The sequence below is a fragment of the Macaca mulatta genome, chromosome 19 (genome assembly GCF_049350105.2).
Source record: "Macaca mulatta isolate MMU2019108-1 chromosome 19, T2T-MMU8v2.0, whole genome shotgun sequence".
Classification (NCBI taxonomy): domain Eukaryota; kingdom Metazoa; phylum Chordata; class Mammalia; order Primates; family Cercopithecidae; genus Macaca; species Macaca mulatta.
In genome coordinates this window covers 59,964,644-59,985,053 of record NC_133424.1, presented here as the reverse complement: position 1 = coordinate 59,985,053, position 20,410 = coordinate 59,964,644, and the positions used below count along the sequence as shown (strand labels likewise).

General features: G+C 54.7%; 2 protein-coding genes across 11 annotated transcripts in view; both read left to right on the top strand.

Moving 5' to 3' along the window:
* The first annotated feature begins 3,240 nt into the window (after positions 1–3,240).
* On the top strand, positions 3,241–12,705 carry KPTN (kaptin, actin binding protein). Of its 6 annotated transcripts, none has more exons than XM_077980728.1 (13): positions 3,285–3,357; positions 3,507–3,657; positions 4,004–4,086; positions 4,209–4,293; positions 4,368–4,422; positions 6,849–6,924; positions 7,042–7,115; positions 7,461–7,570; positions 7,939–8,016; positions 10,124–10,199; positions 10,961–11,096; positions 11,187–11,369; positions 12,311–12,705. In XM_077980728.1, the coding sequence occupies exons 9-13, from the start codon at positions 7,950–7,952 to the stop codon at positions 12,437–12,439; spliced, it is 591 nt and encodes a 196-aa protein (XP_077836854.1). In that variant the 5' UTR covers positions 3,285–3,357; positions 3,507–3,657; positions 4,004–4,086; positions 4,209–4,293; positions 4,368–4,422; positions 6,849–6,924; positions 7,042–7,115; positions 7,461–7,570; positions 7,939–7,949; the 3' UTR covers positions 12,440–12,705. The 6 variants fall into 6 exon arrangements, with proteins under 6 accessions (XP_077836851.1, XP_077836854.1, XP_077836852.1 ...); XM_077980729.1 differs by lacking the exon at positions 3,285–3,357 and adding an exon at positions 3,379–3,414; XM_077980725.1 differs by lacking the exon at positions 4,004–4,086 and having other exon boundaries at positions 3,241–3,372.
* Positions 12,706–15,612: 2,907 nt separating this feature from the next.
* The window catches only part of SLC8A2 (solute carrier family 8 member A2), a 45,663-nt gene continuing 40,865 nt past the window's right edge, over positions 15,613–20,410 (top strand). For all 5 annotated transcript variants that reach the window (XR_013409949.1, XM_028838974.2, XM_028838973.2 and 2 more), the window contains exon 1: positions 15,613–15,982. The gene's annotated coding sequence lies outside the window, so the exon portion shown is untranslated. The remainder of the gene's footprint in view (positions 15,983–20,410) is intronic.

Sequence of the window (20,410 nt, the reverse complement as noted above, 5' to 3'; positions counted from 1 at the left end):
AATCTCCCATGTCCACATTTCCCTGGCAGGAAGGCTGAACGCCCCGGTGACAGTTGTTCCATCTGTCACAGGACGGGGGAGGAAGCGGCTTTGGTGGGCAGAGTCTGAGGCCCGAGTGGGTCTGGGGAGTGGGGGAGGAGATAGCAGGAGCCTTTGCCCGGGAAAAGTGGGCAGGAACCAGCTGCCTCCACCACACTCCACAATGTGCATGTTGGGGGACCTGTCTGTTACGCATGTGCTTTACCCTGCCCTGTGCAGGGCCCCTCACTATGGAGGAGACGGGCTGGAGGAGGCTCAGTGCTCAGGCAGGATGGGAAAGTGTCAGGAAGTGAGCAGGGGCAGTACCTGCACAGAGGAGGGGCTGCCTAGGAAACCAGGGTATGCTCCTGGGAGAGAGGCTGCAGCCCAGTAAGCCTAGAGAAATGCAGGCGAGGTTCAAATTCCCTGACATCTGCCCTGCTCCTCTGTCCCCTGCAGCTCCTGCCACAGCTCCAGTGCATTGATAATGGCAGCAAAGACTCCTGAGACCTGAGATTGATTACCATGTCTGCCCCCGTTGTGCGCACTGGCTGAAGGATAGTGTGAGAATCTGTTTCTGCCATTCATGACCTAAATCAGTGATGCTCAGCCCTGACTATGCTTTAAAGTCCTTGAAAGTATCCAGGCTTGGGGCTGGGTGCTGTGGCTCATGCCTGTAATCGCAGCACTTTGGGAGGCCCACGCTGGTGGATCACTTGAGGTCAGGAGTTCAAGACCAACCTAGCTGACATGGCAAAACCCTGTCTCTGCTAAAAATACAAAAATTAGGCATCATGGCGCAAAAATAAAAGTATCCAGGCTGGGGCCGCACTCTGATAAATTACGGTTTGACTAGGTTTCCTTACCCTTTTGTTTTGGGTTTTTGTTTTTGTGTTTTTTTTTTTTTTTTTTTTTTGAGATAGAGTCTCGCTCTATCACCCAGGCTGGAGTGCAGTGGTGCAATCTTGACTCACTGCAACCTCTGCCTCCCGGGTTCAAGTGATTCTCCTGCCTCAGCCTCCCGAGTAGCTGGGATTACAAGTGTGTGCCACTACGCCCAGCTAATTTTTGTATTTTTAGTAGAGACAGGGCTTCACCGTGTTGGCCAGGCTGGTCTCAAACTCCTGACCTCAGGTGATCCGCCTGCCTCAGCTTCCAAAGTGCTGGAATTACAGGCATGAGCCACCATGCCCGGCCTGTTTTGGTTTGCTTTTTAAAGCTTCATAGGCGGTTCAAGTGTGCAGTTAGGATTGGAAACCTCTGAACAGAATGATTCCTTCCTAACCTGTAACTTCATTTTTTTATTCATCCGCTCAACATGTGGCTTATAGGTTACTAGGGAGGGAAGACACCTGAAGGAAACGCACTGATGAAGTAGCACTAGACCCACGTGCCACTCCCTCAGCAAATTCACTAAGCACCTGCTGCATGCCAGGCCCTGGGAACACAGCAGCACTGATGGCATTCCCAGACTACCCTCCAGGAACTTCTCCCCACATCCAGAAATCTGGAATCATCACAAATTCCTTCTTGCCACCTCCCTTATCCAGTCTGCCTTTGAGAACTTTCCATTTGCTGTCTCTTATGTGCTCAGCACATAGTTTGTGATTTTTGACACATATTTACTGAATGCCTGCTTTGTGTCAGGTCTTGTGGTCCAGGTACAGGCGATAAGACCGTGATCAAGGGAGATCAGCTGCTTCCTTCATGGAGCTTGCAGTCTGTGTGTGCTCGAGGTGTCCAGGACAGCTGGCCAACCCATGTCTTCTGGAAATGATACACAGATGTGCACAGACTACCCAAACCTTCGTGGCCTTCTAGGGACAAAGAAGCACAGATAGGAACCCCTGAAGGCCCCAGATTGGGGAACACCTGGTTTACATCCTGTCCCCACCACTAATGAGTCAGTCAGTGGAGTTACTCTTTCCGAGCCTCCATTTCATCCTCTGTAAACTGGGATAATAAACCCCTTTGAAGAGGTTTCTTTCTTGCAAAGATTAGTGAGATAGATTTGCAAAGGATGTCCAGGCACACAGTAAAAACTCAATGAATAGCCGGGCGCGGTGGCTCAAGCCTGTAATCCCAGCACTTTGGGAGGCTGAGACGGGCGGATCACAAGGTCAGGAGATCGAGACCATCCTGGATAACACGGCGAAACCCCGTCTCTACTAAAAAATACAAAAAGCTAGCCGGGCGAGGTGGCGGGCGCCTGTAGTCCCAGCTACTTGGGAGGCTGAGGCAGGAGAATGGCGTGAACCCGGGAGGCGGAGCTTGCAGTGAGCTGAGATCCGGCCACTGCACTCCAGCCCGGGTGACAGAGCGAGACTCCGTCTCAAAAAAAAAAAAAAAAAAAAAAAAACTCAATGAATCCTGAATAAGTGAACCGGCAGGGAGGGTAACAGTAGGCCCTTGCAGAACAATTGTGAGGAGTCAGATTATCAGAGCCAGCATGACTGTCACCAAGTAGGTGTTCGATAAAAGAGTTGGTTATTATAGCTGGATCATTTTTCCTTGGGGTCAAGAAGAATGTATTCATTATTTTAAAGGTGATACTGTTAAGATTATGAAGTATGGTCCGGGCAAGGTGGTTCACACCTATAATCCTAGCACTTTGGGAGGCCGAAGTGGATCGCCTGAGGTCAGGAGTTAAGAGACCAGCCTGGGCAACATAGCAAAACCCCATCTCTACTAAAAATAGAAAAACTAGCCAGGTGTGGTGGCGCCTGTAATCCCAGCTACTCGGGAGGCTGAGGCAGAAGAATCGCTTGAACCCAGGAGGCAGAGGTTGCAGTGAGCTGAGATCGCACCACTGCACTCCAGGGTGACAGAGCAAGACTCTGTCTCAAAAAGAAAAAAAAAAAAAAAAAAAAAGTGAACTGTGGAATTACCTTGTTTGGTTTCCAGTACTGACCGCTCGTTACTAGCTGTGTGATCTTAGGCAAGTTACTTTACCCCTCTGTGCTTCAATTCCTTCATCTGTAAAATGGATTTAAGTACCTACCTCCACCCCCTTCCAAATTTTTAATAAATTATATGGAATGCACTTATAGTAGTTCCTGGCACATAAGGGCAATATTAAGTTTTACGATGATGATGATTCGACCTTCCACACAGCATAGAGCGAGAAGCCGTGGCCGCCACCTCCCACCTCTAGTCACAGACTCCTTATGGCAGCCGCTTGGTCCAGAAATGGAAAGGAGAAGAGTGCGCAGGCGCAGTGGGTCAAAGTTGCCTGGGAGACCCGAGCATGCAATCTGGCCGCCATCTTGGGAGAGGGCAACGCCAGCAGCTTCTTGTACGTCATCAGCCTGCGCAACGGCCGGGCACCCGGCGGTTCAGGTCGCTTAGAGAGTCGTAGGTTGGGTAGTGCGGGTTGCGGCGGGGACTGCCGAGAGGGTGCGTAACTGAGGGGCGTGATGGGGGAGGCGGCCGTGGCCGCGGGGCCTTGTCCGCTGCGCGAGGACAGCTTCACGCGCTTCTCGTCGCAGAGCAATGTGTATGGGCTGGCAGGCGGCGCCGGCGGGCGCGGGGAGCTGCTGGCCGCCACGCTTAAAGGCAAGGTGCTCGACTTCCGCTACCAAGACCTCCGACAGAAAATCCGGCCAGTGGCCAAGGAGCTGCAGTTCAACTACATTCCCGGTGGGTGGCGCTATGGTGCTGGGAGGGCCCTGGAACGTGGTGTTGAGAAGGCTTCTGAGGCTCTCTCTGAGCCGGGTCACCGTGCTGGGAGAATGGAATCGGGGTGGTTTAAGGGGGTCACTGGGATCAGGAGGCAGGCATAGTTGGGGCCTGGATGAGCCTAGGGTTTCAGGATTCTTCAGACTTACAGGTCAGGATCCCTGGTACCCAGGGAACAGAGGTCGGGTGATGGCGGTCAGGACTCAGACCAGAGGGCATGATCATTGCGGTGGCCGGAGTTCACCATGTTTGGGAGATCGGAGTCATGAGTCTGCCTGACACTGAACTTAGAACTCTCCCCTCCCAGTGGACGCGGAGATTGTCTCCATTGACACTTTCAACAAGTCACCCCCCAAGCGGGGTCTGGTTGTGGGGATCACGTTCATCAAGGTACCTAGAGCCCCCTCCACCTCCCTTCGCCCTCCTCCTTACACACATGGTGAGTTCCACTGAGCTGCCCTAGATCCCACCTGCCACCCTTGCCCTCCCCTGAACCCCGTGTCCTCCCCCAGGATTCAGGGGACAAGGGCAGCCCCTTCCTGAACATTTACTGCGACTATGAGCCCGGCTCTGAGTACAACCTTGACTCCATTGCCCGTGAGTGAGGCGTGGACGGGAGGAGGGAGAGGGTCCCCAGCAGGTCCCCCATGCTCACGTGCCCGTCCCTACAGAGAGCTGCCTGAACCTGGAGCTCCAGTTCACTCCGTTCCAGCTGTGCCATGCAGAGTGAGTGTCCCCTGGGCATCCGCGCCCACCCCACTGTAAATGTAGAAACCCTGAGCTCTCAAACCCCTTCTTTACTTACAGACCCCTGTAGTCTGTTTCCCCTTTTGGAAAATAAAGAGGTTGTACTAGATTAGAGATTGAAAACTAAAATGCCAGCCGGGCACGGTGGCTTACACCTGTAATCTCAGCACTTTGAGAGGTTGAGGTGGATGGATCACCTGAGGTCAGGAGTTCAAGACCAGCCTGGCCAACATGACGAAACCCCATCTCTACTAAAAATACAAAAATTAGCTGGGATGGTGGTACGCACCTGTAATCCCAGCTACTCAGGAGGCTGAGGCAGGAGAATCACTTGAACCTGGGAGGTGGAGGTTGCAGTGAGCCAAGATTGCACCACGGCATTCCAGCCCAGGTGACAAGAGCAAAACTCTGTCTCAAAAATAAATAAATTAAATTAAACTAAAATGCCTTTGGGGACCAGGGAGGTCGTGTGAGAATGGAAAGCACAAGTGTAATGTAACAGGTAGCATGTGTGCACACACGCATATGCAGCTGAGGTTGGAAAGCTGTAGCTAAGTGGAGACCACGAACTTGCCCACAATCAGATTCTATGTTTGTTTTTTAGAGCATCGTGCTTTTTTTTTTTTTTTTTTTTTTTTTTTTGAGATGGAGTCTCGCTCTGTTGCCAGACTGGAGTGCAGTGGCTTGATCTCAGCTCACTGCAACCTCTACCTCCCAGGTGCAAGTGATTCTCCTACTTCAGCCTCCTGAGTAGCTAGGATTACAGGCTCATGCCACCATGCCTGGCTACTTTTTATATTTTTAGTATAGATTGGTTTTCACCATGTTGGCCAGGCTAGTCTCGAACTCCTGACCTCAGGCGATCCGCCTGCCTCAGCCTCCCAAAGTGCTGGGATTACAGGCGTGAGCCACCACACCCGGCCCAAGCATCATGATTTTAAGGTGGCCATAGACCAGATGGCCAAGGGGCCACCACCCTGCCATTCCTGAACTAGATAATCTGAGAGACTTGATGGAGCACCTGGGAATTCTGGGAATTCTGCACATCTAGAGTTCCCAGATTCTAACGTTCTAGAGTCTGACATTCCAAGATCAGAGATGCTAAGTTTTCTAGAGTCGTAAGCTCTAAGATTCCAACATTTGAATGTTCTACAGTAAGATAGAAGACAGAATCTTCTGAGGTTCTGTAATGATAAATTCCTGACATTCTTATCTTTCTTTTTTTTTTGAGATGGAGTCTCGCTGTCACCCAGGTTGGAGTGCGGTGGCGCGATCTCGGCTCACTGCAAGCTCCGCCTCCTGGGTTCACGCCATTCTCCTGCCTCAGCCTCCCGAGTAGCTGGGACCACAGGCGCCCGCCACCACGCCCAACTAATTTTTTGTATTTTTAGTAGAGATGGAGTTTCACCGTGTTAGCCAGGATGGTCTCGATCTCCTGACCTCGTGATCCGTCCGCCCGCCTCGGCCTCCCAAAGTGCTGGGATTACAGGCGTGAGCCACTGCGCCCGGTGACATTCTCATCTTTCAAGGAGATAGAACATAGACCATCTAGAATACCAAGGTGCTAGAACCCCAACGTGTGTGGAATCCATTCTAGAGTTCCAGATTCCATTCCAGAACACAGATGGTCTAGAACAGGGATTGGCAAACTTTTTTTGGTAGAAGTCCAGATACTAAATATTAGGCTTTGAGGGCCAGTCTGTCACAACTACTCACTTTGCCATTGTAGCCAGAAAGCAGCCATTGACACTGTGTAAATGAATGAATGTGGCTGTGTTCCAATAAAACTTTATTTACAAAAACAGATAGTGGGTTGGATTTGGTCTACAGGTCATAGTTGGCCAACCCCTGGTCTAACAGGTGAGAGTTCCCGAAACTGAAGATTCTAATTGCGCTAATGTTCTTCTTGCTAGGATTTGGATATTCTATCATTCCGTGAATCTGAAATCTGTGATGGCAAATTTTAGAAGTTTTAGTATTTCTAAGGAGACAGAAAACAGCACTTCTAGAATACTGGGGTTTCAGATTGAAGAGGTCCTAGCTTTCTAAGGTTCTACAGTTCATTCTGGAGTTCCACATTCCATTCCTAAATCCACAGAGCGAAGGTAGGAGTAGATGCGGGGTCTAAGAGTGGGAGGTTCTAGCAAGCCATGTTCCCTCAATTCTGAGATTGGGAGGTACATTCCCTGATTCTGAGATTCTCTGAGGGCTCGTTTCTACAGTTGGGTATTTCAAGGAGATAGAGTACTCAGGAGCTTGAGCCCTGAGATTCTAACCCTGGGTCTAGTGTCTGGATCCCAGAATATTAAGGTTCTCAACAGGCCGGGGTTTTTGCAAGAGGAGAGTTCTGGTTCTCAGACCACATGGACTCCACTACCTTGGGTTCTAGATTTCTCTGCTTTCAGGGTCCAGGTCGGGGATCAACTGGAGACTGTGTTTCTCTTGAGTGGGAATGACCCGGCTGTTCATCTCTACAAGGAGGTGAGGCGGGGAGGCGTGCTGGGCAGAGCCCTGTGGGGTTCACTGTGGGCTGGCGCTGGGTGGGTATATATGTGAAACTGACTTAAGCGGGGGTGGGGTGGGTCTTGGTTCCCCCAGAACGAGGGGCTGCATCAGTTTGAGGAACAGCCCGTGGAAAACCTCTTCCCAGAGCTGACGAACCTGACCAGTAGGTAGGAGAGGCCCCGAAAGAGGCCACTGGGGACCAGGGCAGTGACCTCAGAGAAATCAGGCGGTGGGACCTTAGAGAAATTGGGCACCAGGGAGGAGCTCAGAAAAACGAGTCCACGGCCTGACTTCAGAGAAATTGATCAGCAGGGGTGACACCAGAAAAAACAAGAGGTAGACTCAGCCCTCGGGTGGTGAGAATTGACCCCAGAGGAATTGGGCGGTGAGGATTATCCAGCAGGAATCAGGGTCCCAGGGCTACAGGGAGGGGCAACTGCCCCTGGGGAGGCAGAGGGGCGGGGCTGGGCCCAGCAATGGCCCTCGGTCCTGTCCATCCATCCGCCCGCCAGCGTCCTCTGGCTGGACGTCCACAACCTCCCCGGCACGTCCCGGCGCCTCTCAGCTCTGGGCTGTCAGAGTGGTTATGTCCGTGTCGCCCACGTGGACCAGCAGAGTCGAGGTGAGGGCCACGGTGAGGCGGGGTAAGGGGTGGGGTTGAGGGCTGGGGGCGGGGCCAGGGTGGGGCTGAGGACTGGAGCTAGGTGGGGCAGGAGAGGGAGGTAAGGGGGTTGAGGGATGAGGGTGGGGCTAGCCGGGCGGGGCTAGGGTGGCGCCAAGGGCTGGAGCTGGGTGAGGTAGGGTAATGGGGGGAAGGGATGAGGGTGGGGCTTGAGGGTGGGGCTTGGGGGCGGGGCTTGGGTGGGTTCGAGAGCTGCGGAGGGGCGGGGCTAGGGTGGGGCTGAACGGTGGCGGGGAAAGGCAAAAGTTTCAGGGCTGGGGGCGGGACCGGGGTGGGGCTGGGGCTCTGAGTCCTCGCTCTCCACGCAGAGGTTCTGCAGATGTGGTCGGTCCTGCAGGACGGCCCCATCTCCCGAGTGATCGTGTTCAGCCTCTCGGCCCCTAAGGGTGAGCTCTGGGTTTGAGGGGATGGGGAGAGAGCGGTGGAGGGAACGTGTCGGGGGAAGAGACAACTCTGCATTCTTGGGTCCTCCCACCCAGATTTGCACCCCTCTCCCAAAGTGTCCAGCCCCCAGTCCCTCCCTCCTGCATCCCCCACTCCAGGCCTTGAACTACAGTGCACCTCTTCCCTCCCCTCCCCTCCTGTGAATTTAACTTCCAAGACTGGCACATGGGGCCTAACCCATATATTTTCTGTTAGGGTCCAGAGTTGGTCTCCTCACTTTGGTGTAACCTTAGCCCCGCAGCCTGGGGCTGAGCGTCCACCTCTCCCTCTGTACCCTAACCTGCACGTCTCACATCGGGACTTCTTCACCCCACTCTGTGGCCCCTTCACTGTGTCTGTTGCTGCAGTCTAGCTCCCGGCTATGCTCCTGGACTCACCACCGTCCCACCACTCAGAGTCTAGCCTTTTCCCCAGTATGCTGATCATTCCTGCTCCTTTACTGGGGTCTGTCCCTGACTGGCATTTTGCTTTTTTAAAAAAGTTTTGACTAGGCGCGGTAATCCCAGCACTTTGGGAGGCTGAAGCAGGCAGATCACCTGAGGTCAGGAGTTCAGGACCAGCCTGACCAACACGGTGAAACCCCATCTCTACTAAAAATACAAAAATTAGCCGGGCGTGGTGGCGGGCGCCTGTAATCCCAGCTACTCGGGAGGCTGAGGCAGAAGAAGCGCTTGAACCTAGGAGGTGGAGGTGGCAGTGAGCTGAGGTCACACCACTGCCCTCCAGCCTGGGCGACGGAGTGAGACTCTGTCTCAAAAAAGAAAAAAAAAAATTATTTCAATCACTTTGGGGACACAAGTGGTTTTGGTTGCATGGATAAATTCTATAGTGATGGATTCTGAGATTTTAATACACCCATCACCCGAGTAGCGTCTGTTGTACCTAATGTGTAGCTTTTATCCCACACCCTCTCCCACCTTCCCGCTTCTGAATCTCCAAACCCCATCATATACTCTGTATGCCTTTGTGTACTCATAGCTTAGCTCCCTCTTCTGTGAGAACATACATTTTTTGGTTTTCCACTCCTGTGTTACTGCACTTAGGATAAGGATCTCCAGTTCCATCTAAGTTGCTGCAAAAGACAACATTTCATTCCTTTTTATGACTTGTGTAGTATTCCATGGTGTATATATGCCACATTTTCTTTCTCCACTCATTAGTCGATGGCCACTTAGGTTAGTTCCACATCTTTGCAGTTGTGAAGGGCTGCTGTAAACATACATGCACAAATGTCTTTTTTTTTTTTTTTTTCCCCAGAGAGAGTCTGGCTCTGTCGCCCAGGCTGGAGTGCATTGGCTCAATCTCGGCTCACTGTCACCTCCACCTCCCGGGTTCAAGTAATTCCCCTGCCTCAGCCTCCTGAGTAGCTGGGATTACAAGCGTATGCCATCACACCGGGCTAATTTTTGTGTCTAATTTTTGTGTTTTTAGTAGAGACGGGGTTTCACCATGTTGGCCAGGCTAGTCTCGAACTCCTGACCTCAGGCGATCCGCCTGCCTCGATCTCCCAAAATGCTGGGATTACAGGCGTGAGCCACCGCACCCGGAACCTCAGACTATCATCTAACACCTATTTCTCCTTTTGGTGTCTGACGTTCATAATTTCTCTCATAGGCCAATCTCTTACCCTCCCTCTGTAACACAGCCTCAAGAGTTTTTCCAGAGATCTAACCTGCATGTCTGTCATTAAAGGGGCCTGGGGTATGACGAGGAGCCCAGAACCTGTCCCCACAAAACCATTCCCCTCTTCATTCATGTTTTTTTTTTTCTGAGACGGAGTCTCGCTCTGTCACCCAGGCTGGAGTGCAGTGGTGCAATCTCGGCTCACTCCAACCTCCGCCTCCCAGGTTCAAGCAATTCTCCTGCCTCAGCCTCCTGAGTAGCTGGCATTACAGGTGCCTGCCACCATGCCTGACTAATTTTTATATTTTTAGTAGAGGCGGGGTTTTATCACGTTGACCAGGATGGTCTTGAACTCCTGACCTCAGCTGATCCACCCGCCTCGACCTCTCAAGAGTGCTGGGATTACCATTCATGTTTCTTCTCCAGAGACCAAGGACAAGCCAGCAGAGGATGAGTACAGCGTGCTTGTGGCCAGCATGTTGGAGCCAGCAGTGGTGTATCGGTAAGGGGGCCTGAGACACATGGGTGTGGTCTAACCTTGTTTCTTTGCGCTGTGGTCTAACCTTGTCATTCTCCACAGTAAGTTCCTTTGGGTGGATTACTCAGAGCTGGACAAGTAAAGATACTTGTGACCCAGGGGCGGGGGCTGTCAATATTGAAGTCTAGACTTGCAGGGAATATGTTGAGGTAGGGGGGTGGGAGCAGAGATGCCCCCTGGAGTGGATGTAGTAGGTGTGCTGACAAATGGCTAATCACTGGCTATGCACGAGGAAAGCCCAGGTTTGTAGCATTTACCAGAGTTTCCAGAGTGTAAATACTTCTGCTACAGTGGCTTTCGAACCATGAACGTGATTACATGGGAACGTTTCCCAGTCAGCTCTCGGAAGCGACTATGGCCAGCTCTGGCACCCCTCTAGGGGTGGTGAAGGTGTCCGGCCAGGGCTAAGCCCTCTTTGGGGTCCCATGAAGGCAGCGTGGGTGTCTAGATTGAGGACACGTGTGTCTGAATCCCCAGATGGGACCCTGTGGCTTTCCATCTGGGAGTGAGGTGGTCCCGGAGGTGAAGGGCTTGAGTGCACTGGTGGACCCCTCGCTGGATCTATGAATATGTCCAAATCTGAGATGATGATGTCTAGGCTTCCGGAGGACCAGTGTGTCTAGGCCTGAGAAGGGAAGCAGTACCGGTGCCCAGCTCAGCGTCTGCCAAGGGTGCCGGGCACTGCAAGCTGACCCCAGTCTGTCTGCTGCATTTGGGACCCTCAGGGACCTGCTGCACCGGGGCCTTGAAGACCAGCTTCTCCTGCCCGGCAGTGACCAATTTGACAGCGTCCTCTGCGGCCTGGTCACCGACGTGGATTTGGATGGGCGGCCAGAAGTCCTGGTGGCCACCTACGGACAGGTGGGACCTGACGGTTGGAGCCACCCCCCACCGGCCTCCCTCCACTGTGCTCCCCGTCTACCTGTGTGACCTCACTCTCCACCCCTGCAGGAACTGCTGTGTTATAAGTACCAGGGCCCAGAGTCGGGGCTCCCTGAGGCCCAGCACGGGTTCCGCCTGCTGTGGCAGCGGGGCTTCTCCAGTCCCCTGCTGGCCATGGCTCACGTGGACCTGACCGGGGACGGGCTGCAGGAGCTTGCCGTGGTCTCCCTGAAGGGCGTGCACATCCTGCAGGTAACCCCGGCTCTCGGGGAGAAGGGTTGACCTCAGCAGTTTCGGGCAGCGGGTGCAGGCCACCTCCCAGGGGAGGGAGGAACTCATTTCTGGTAGGCAGTTCCTACCGGCCAGGACAGCTCCCAGGAGAAAGGGGCACCTGTGAGCGCTCACAGCAGCTGGGGTGGGGGCACCGGCCTGATGAAGGAGATTTATTTATTTATTTATTCTTTTATTCTTTTATTTTTGAAACAGAGTCTTGCTCTGTCACCCAAGCTGGAGTGCAGTGACTCGATCTCAGCTCACTGCAACCACCTCCCAGGTTCAAACGATTCTCATGCCTGAGCCTCTCAAACAGCTGGGATTACAGGTGCCCGCCACCACGCCCAGCTAATTTTTGTATTTTTAGTAGAGACGGGGTTTCACCATGTTGCCCAGGTTGGTCTTGAACTTCTGGCCTCAAGTCATCCGCCCACCTCGGCCTCCCAACGTGCTGGGATTACAGGCGTGAGCCACCGGCCCTTTTTTTTTTTTTTTTTTTTTTTTGAGACAAAGTCTTGCTCTGTTTCCCAGGCTAGAGTGCAGTGGCGTGATCTGAGTTCACTGCAACCTTCACCTTCTGGGTTGAAGTGATTCTCCTGCCTCAGCCTCCTGAGTAGCTGGGATTATAGGCGCCTGCCTCCACGCCTGGCTACATTTTATGTTCCTTCTAATCTCATTTCCTTACATTTGGGTCTAGGCTTTGTCCCTCCCACCGGAAATTCGCTTAAGGCCACTCCCCTTCACCCCATCACAGAGGCCCATTCCCATCCCACACACTGTGGTCTGCTCTCTGCCCTCCCACCTGAGCCGAGCTCCTGGCCTTTGGAGTTGCTTCACTCCAGACAGTCCCGCCATGATGTCACCTTCCCCCCTGCAGCTCTTCCTCAGCTCCGTCCCCCTCCTTCTCTTGTTCCCCACAGCACAGCCTGATCCAGGCCTCGGAGCTGGTCTTGACCCGGCTTCGACGTCAAGTGGAGCAGAGGAGACGTCGGCTACAGGGGTCGGAGGACGAGGCAGGTGCAGGGCCAGCTGAGAATGCAGCCTCTTAAGCACCCACGCACCCACTCTCCCCAGACCTGGGGCAACTCATGGCGTGCTCACCGCCACCCGCTGGTGGGGGTTGTCCTGAAGGACAGGATGCTGTCCTCAGACCTCCCTAGGGTGGTGAAGCTGTGCCCTGAGACCCCAGCTAACCCACTTCTCTCTCTGTGCCTCAGTGTCCCTATTTGAAAGCAGGGATGATCCCGACCCACCCTGTCCACTCTCGATGAGAACTGGCTAACTGATGGTTATTTATATGTCCAGAAGAACAGCATTTCCCAGTTGTCTCGATTATTTTGTTCGGCAAGCATTTGGTGGGCACCTGCTGTATGCCTGGCTCTGTGATGGATGCTGGATTCACCCAGAGGAATTGAGGGAGACGGATTTGGGGGAGAGGGAATCCAAGGCTAGACCCAGAAACAGGATGGAGGTTAGGTCCCAGGGTAGAACCTGAGAGAAAGAAATGAGGTGACACCTTAGCAGAAAGGCTAAAGTTAAACCGATGTGGAACAGACTGTGTAAAGTGGAAGGAAAAGAACTGAGGTTAGACCCCAGCAAGTGAATTGAGGTTAGACCCTAGTGGAGTGGGCTGACATGAGACGCCGGTGGAAAGATCTAGATCTGAGGGTAGATCCCAGTGGAAAGGCAAGGAGCTTGAGCGTTTAGAGGAAAACTTGTGGATAGAAAGGGCTGCTATGGGAGAGCAGTGGTCCATTTGTAGCAGAGGGTCTGAGGCTAGACTCCCTATGAATAATGCTGAGGTTGGACCCCAACAAAAAGTAGGTATGGCCAGACCCCTGCAAGGGGCCAGGGTTAAACCCCAGCAGAAAGTGAGCTTAGTTCCCAGTGGGGAGCACTGAGGCAAGACCCAGGGAGAAGACTTGCAGGCTAGACCGTGCTAGAAAGGGCTAAGCTTAGACCTAATCTAAAATGCCCAGGGGGTTGGGGGCCCAGGGAGCGGGAGACAAGCCTGATTCTCCCAGCCTGTGGTGGTAGGAGTTGCCTTGCCTGTGGTCTTGTGTGTGTGTGTGTGAGACGGAGTCTCATTCTGTCTCCCAGGCTGGAGTGCAGTGGCGCAATCTCTGCTCACAGCAACCTCCGCCTCCCAGTTCAAGCGATTCTCCTGCCTCAGCCGCCTGAGTAGCTGGGATTACAAGCGTGCATCACCATGCCCGGCTAATTTTTTTTGTATTTTTAGTAGAGACAGGGTTTCACCATGCTGGCCAGGCTGGTCTCAAACTCCTGATCACAGGTGATCCGCCCGCCTCGGCCTCCCAAAGTGCTGGGATGACAGGCGTGAGTCACCGTGCCCGGCCTCCTGTGCTCCTTTCTGTATTACCAGGAGAAGGAATCAGAGGCCTGTGTCTCTAGGACCAGTGGAGGGCGGGAACGATACAAGTCTTGTCCTCCCTCCACTGCAGGCCAGGAATAGAATCTGGGTCAGCAGGGTTGGGGGATGATCATTTCCTGGGCCATATCCAGGCTGGGGGCAGGAGTTGGGCAGGACACCTGCTTCCTGGGGGGTTCAGGGGAGAGGCAGACACTGTAGTCATTCTGGCCATCTGTCTGCCTCCCGCTATGGAGGTCCACCCAGAAATCTGACCACCAGCACTGACAGAAGACCCAGCCACCAGTTGTCTACCGAGCGTTTATGGGAGTTAGGAGCTCAGCAACTCCTGGCCATCCCTGTCTTCACCCTCTTTCCCAGAAGCCAGGCCCAGGCGTGGGAAGTTGCAGGGAGCCGGATCCTCTCCCTCCCCTGGCAGCAGGCCTGATGGTGTCCAGCCAGGACTGGCAGTGGGCAGGACCGGTGGCACGAGCAGGGCCCCCTCCCTCCCACTGTCCACCTGCGGAGAAGGAGCACTCCACACCGACTCACACACCATCACCCCCTGTCGTGGGGGGGAGTGGGATTGGGAGTGGGTGTAGTGATGGTATGCCTTGCAGAGGTGTGTGCTTGTGTGGGGGTATGTGTGTGGGCCCATCAGAGGGCGCGTGAGTTTGTGTCTTCAGGAGCCCAGGCCACCTGCCTGGACCTTTGCAGTTCATTTCTGTTTCTTTTTTTTTTAGAGACGGAGTCTCACTCTGTTGCCTAGGCTAGAGTGCAGTGGCATGATCACAGCTCACTGCAGCCTCCACCTTGCAGGTTCAAGCGATTCTCCTGCCTCAGCCTCCCAAGTAGGTTACAGGATTACAGGTGTGTGCCACCTCACCCAGCTACTTTTTGTATTTTTAGTAGGGACGGGGTTTCGCTTTGTTGGCCAGGCTGGTCTCAAATTCCTGACATCAAATGATCCGCCTGCCTTGGCCTCCCAAAGTGCTGGGATTACAGGCGTGAGCCACCGTGCCCGGCCTGCAGGTCTCTTCTTGCCTTGACCCGTCCTCAGCCTGGGGAATTGTACGGTGCAGCAGTTAAGGGTGTGGAATCTGGAGCCATATTTACCACCTCGTGCCTTGGTTTCCCTGTCTGTAAGTGGAGCTCATAATAGCATTTACCTCACAAAGTTGGTGTAACAGTCGATTGTGTCAACATATGTCCTGAATTTATTTAAAAAAAAAAAGTTAGAACATGTCAGGTGCGGTGGCTCTTACCTGTAATCCCAGCACTTTGGGAGGCCGAGGCAGAAGGATTGCTTGAGCCCAGGAGTTGGAGACCAGCCTGAGTAACATAGTGAGACCTTGTCTCTTGAAAAAAAGAAAAAAATGGAGGGAAAAAGCCTGGCGTGGTGGTGGCGGGCACCTGTAGTCCCAGCTACTCGGGAAGCTGAGACAGGAGGATTGCTTGAGCCCAGGAGGTTGAGCCTGCAGTGGGCTGAGATCGTGCCACTGCACTCCAGCCTGGGTGACAGAGTGAGACCCTGTCTCAAATAATAATGTGGTGCCGATGCCAGGCACGTGGTCAGGGCTGCCTGTATGCATGGCAGCTGTTGTTATTCTTATTAATGGGTGTCTTTGTGGTTGTTTCTGGCCTCCTTTGTGAGGCTGTGCAGGCACAGTATGTGAATTTGGATCTGACTCCAGCTAAACATTCTTGCCCTCCCCCTAGTTCTGTGAGTCTGTAACTATTTGTAGCTGTTGGCCCTTGTATGGCTGGGAGACTGTGTGCGTGTGTGTGTGTGCGCGTGTGTGTGTTGGGGGGCGGGGGCTGCTTCTGAACCGCACAGGAGCGCCCTCCGCTGCTGTCCCCTGCCTCTGGTGCTGAACCCGGAGGCTGGGGAGGAGGCTCGGGCTCCCTGCTCCTCCCGCCCTGTTCCCCCAGGCCCCTCCCCGGGCCTCCCCCGCCTCCCGCACCGCCTCCCCTCTGCCCGCCTCCGCCTCCTCCCCCTCTCTCCGGCTCCTCCCCCTCTCTCGCTCCCTCGCCGTCTCCCCCTCCCCCGTGTCCCTCCCCTCTCCTCCTCTCCTCCCTCTATCCCCTCTCCCTCCCCTCCTCCCTGGCTCTCCCTCTCAGTCTCCGGCTTTTCTCTCTCTCAATCTCTCTCTCTCTTTCGGGCGGAGTCGCCCACCACTGCCAGCCCAGCGCTGGGGGGACCTGCTGCAGGCTGTAGCTGCAGGTAGGAGACCCCATTGGTGGGTAGGTGGGGGCGTGGGAAAAGGACGGGGTTACCCCAGGCGCGGAATGGGGGCGGTTCGGGAAGCCTGAAGCTGGCTTCCCTGGGCTGGTTTATGGAGGTGGGGGGCTGCCTGGCCCAGCATGGGTACCTTCTGTGGGGTGGGAGTGCCACCAGCCGCCCCAACACCTTCAGCCCCTCCTGGTTCTCAGGCGGCTGGGGAGGGGGGCCGCCTGGGTACTTGGGGGGGGGAGGACACCCCGCCCCCACCCCGTCTGGGGCACCCCCCCCTCCCGCGCTCTCTACCTCCGCCCCCGCCTTCCTGTGTCTGGGTCTCATCTTTCTGTCTCTCCACATCTCTCAGGGGTCTCTGTCTGGCAGAGTCTGGCCGCCTCTGGGAGTCTCTGTCTCTCACTCCTGTCTCACTCTCTGTGTCTCTGTGCCGGGGGGCTCTGTGTCCACTGTCTCTAAGTCCTGGGTTTCTCTCTCCTTTCCTCTTGCGCCATCTCTGTGTCTCTGTGTCTCTGCCTCTCTCCCCTGTCTCAGCTTCCCAGTGTCTCTCTCTGTCTCTGCTTTCTCCGTGTCTCTGTCTCTTCCCATGTCCGCATCTCTCTCTCCCTCTCTCTCTTTCTCTCTCTCTCTCCCCCTCATCTCCATCTCTGTCTCTGGGTATCTCAGTCTCTGTTTCTGTCTCTCTTTCCTCTTCTCTGGCTCTCCCTGGGAGCCAGTGCGCCCTCCTCCTACACACCACTGTCTCCGCCCCTGGCAGGGGAGACCTGGAGGCAGAAGACCTCCCCCACCCGCCAAGTGGGCTCCCCCAGGCCTGGAGTCCTCTAAACTCCTCTCCCCACTTGAGCAGAGCTCCCTTGCTCTCTCTGGTCCCCCCAGCCGGCACCCACCCCAACTCTCCCCTGAGAACCCAGCCCGCCTCCCCTTGCCTTGTTTCTGACATTCTGAGGCTGGTCCTTCTTGCAGTGCAACCGGTAGCCTTTGTAGTAGAGATGAGACCAGACCTCCCTTCAAGCCAACCTCCCCATTCTTCCTCGTATAACTGGACCAGTCCTTCCTACCGTCTAACTTCCATACCTCTTGCTGTTTGTTCAGCTCTTGATTCATTCATTCTTGTTGATAATTACTGAGTACCTTTCCTGCTCCGGGCAAGCACTGGGTACTGGGTTAGACCAGGCCAGTCCTTCCTGCAGTCTCACTTCCATCCCTTTCCTGGTGTGCCAGCCTCACACCTGTCTCAGTGGGGGTGGGTCTCAACAGCTTCTCCGCCACCTCTTGGGGGGTGCTGAGAGGGCCCTGGCCAACACACTGTCTGCCTTCCTTGAGTGAAGGGGGCCCTGGAGAAGGTGGGCGAGAGAGTGAGTGATGGAGAAAAGGTATGAGGCTGTGCCTGTAGCCCTGGTCTGTGTGTGTGTGTGTGTCTCCCTGGCTGCAGGTGAGATCCCAGCCCTGTGTGACAGTGCCTTCAGGGGGCTTCAGATGACTTTAAAGAGCACTAGGTTAAGAGCCCTGTTCCTCCTTTGGACCTCAGTTTACCTATTATCAGTGTATCACAGCCCCAAGCACCCAAACCCTGTGATGTGATCCCCACACTGGACCATTTCAAGGTGGTTGGGAGCGCCTGGGCTCACGCTGGGGCAGTAAATGTGCATGTTTAGAAGTCTGAGGGCCAGCCCCCCAACACAGGCACAGTCAGGAAAGTACCCCTCGCAGCACCGCCCCACTGTGGGGTGGCAGCGTGAGGGATATGAGGGACGGGTCTTACCTGGCACGCCAGACTGCACCCACCCCCAGGCACGCAGTCCCGTTCTTCTGACCAAGGACCCAAGAGGCGCGTGAGGTGGAACAGGGGTGCTCACCGCTGACCCGTTGGCCACGGGCCCACAAAGGGAGGGAGAGATGGCCCTGGGAGATGGTGCCTGCCATCTGCCCTCCCCATTCCCACCCTGGGCTCCACCTGATCCTTTTGCCCCTGGATTCTAAAAGCAGATTGGGTTTCAGGGCTGCTGGTGGATGGAGAGGCAGAGGCAGGAGCCGGGAGCAGAGGGAGCCCATGGTCCCCAGTGACAGGGCTCAGACCTCTTGGTCATTCATTTCACAAATATTTATCTAGTGCTTTCTCTCCCTGACTGCTCCTCCCGCAAGGCCCCAGCGAGAAACCAGGTTTTGCAGGAAAAAGGGATTGCACTAGGCTGTACTTGGCCCAGCCCCTGGGCTAGGAGGGTGGACATGAGAACCCCCATCACCTGGCCCTGGTCTCCCTTGAGAACTGCAGCAGCAGGGGCAGGTGGTTAAAGCTGAGGGAGGAATTCCCAGGCCGAGGCTCCCTCCCGGAGAGACTGGGGTTTGGTTTGCTGCTTTAGAAGAATTCCTGACTCCTGTTTCTCCTGAAAGCCGGGGAGGCGGAGGGAGAAGGGAGCACAGTCTTTGCTTTGGATCCTGGTGGGTTTGTAATTATGCCTAAGTTGTTGCTAATTAGGGGGCTGCTAATTAGACGTATCATTAGGGGCCTTGCTGAGGGGGCTAATTGTGCAGTGCCCTTTAAGAATCACCCCTGTCCCCCGCCCCTGCCTGCACACACACACACACACACACACACACACACACACGCGCGCACACAGGCATGCTCCTCGCTTGCTCTCTCCTTCTTGGGAAGTTCTGCCAACACGCTGCCTCCCTCCCCCAGAGGAGCCAGCTCCCAGCCCATGGGTACGTGGGTGTGAGTTGGGGACAGGCTGTGGGTTAGATGCTCAGAAGAACTTTTCAGGCAAATGGAAGCCCCTGGAAGAAATGAGGCTGGTGGCAGAGGGGTCTGGGAGCGTGGAGGCTCCCGGGACACCTCTCTTCCTCTCTCCCTCCCTTTTTGATAAGCCACTGGGTTACCATGGCAACGCGAGGGTGGGGCGGATGAGCTCAGAGTCAGGGCCACTCTTGGAGAGACAACCTGGGAGCCAGAGTTGGTGCTGGATGATGTGGGCAAGTTCCGTAACTTCTCTGCACCTTGGTCCTCTCACCTGTGGAATGGAGGGGCACTCCCCAAAAGGGGAGGGTATCATTTTGGATGGGGTGTTCGGGGAAGGTGACATCAGAGTGGAAACCCGAAAGGGAGGAGGGAGCAAGGCTAGTGGATATGTGGGGAAGAGTGGGCTGGGCACGGTGGCATGCGCCTGTGATCTCAGCACTTTGGGAGGCCAAGGCAGGTGGAGCGCCTGAACCCAGGAGTTCAAGAACAGCCTGGGCAACAAAGAGACTCCTGGCTCTACAAAAGATTAGCTGGGTGTGGTGGTGCATGCCTGTACTTCCCGCTACTTGGGAGGCTGAGGAGGGAGGATCGCTGAGCCCCGGCGGTCGAGGCTGCAGTGAGCTGTTATGGCGCCGCTGCACTCCAGCCTGGGTGACAGAGCGAGACCCTGTCTCAAAAATAAATACACAAATAGAGAAGTGTGTTCGAGGAAGGGGGAACAGCAGGTGCCAGGGCTCCAAGGCAGAAGCTTGTCCGGTGAGGCTGAGGAGCAGAGGGGAGGCGAGGGTGGCTGAGGCAGACTGGGTGACGGGGAGAGGGCAGAAAAAGAGGCCAGAGAGGGATTCGGGGCCGGATTGTGCAGGACCTCACAGGCCCTGGAGAGGACATTGGTGCTGTGAGTGAGATGGGAGCTGTGGGGGGTTCTGAACAGCAGAGGGATGATGCAAGCCGATTTGTGGGCTTTTTTTGTTGTTGGTTTGGTTTTGGTTTTTTTTTGAGACAGAGTCTGCTTTTGTCGCCCAGACTGGAGTGCAATGGCATGATCTCGGCTCACTGCAACCTCCGCCTCCCTGGCTCAAGCAATTCTCATGCCTCAGCCTCCTGAGTAGCTGAGATTACAGGCACACGCCACCACACCTGGCTAAATTTTTTTTTTTTTTTTTGTATCTTTTGTATTTTCGGTAGAGACAGGGTTTCACCATGTTGGCCAGGCTGGTCTCAAACTCCTGACCTCAAGTGATCCACCTGCCTCGGCCTTAAAGTGCTAGGATTACAGGTGTGAGCCACCGTGTCCAGCGATTTGTGTTTTAAAAGGAAACCCAGATAAGACACGATAATAGCCACTCAAACTCAGCACCAGAGGCAGGGAAAGAAATAAGGAAACAGTAGATCCCCCACACCCACAAATGAGACAGAAGGCCCGGCCCAGGGCCTTGGATGTCACAGCCCCTAAGGAACTGCACCACTTACAGAGCCTGGGGAAAAGCCCAGATCAGACAGAGGGAAGCCGGAGAGACTGATGCCTGCTACTACCTTGGGGAGGGACATGAATGAGACCCTCCAGCAACCCCTCCCCAGCCCTACTTGAAACAGACAGACATGGTCCAACACCCGCCACAGCCCAAATCCTGCGCAAGAGCTTTCATAGGGCCGAGTTGGAGACTGAATCTCCTAACAAA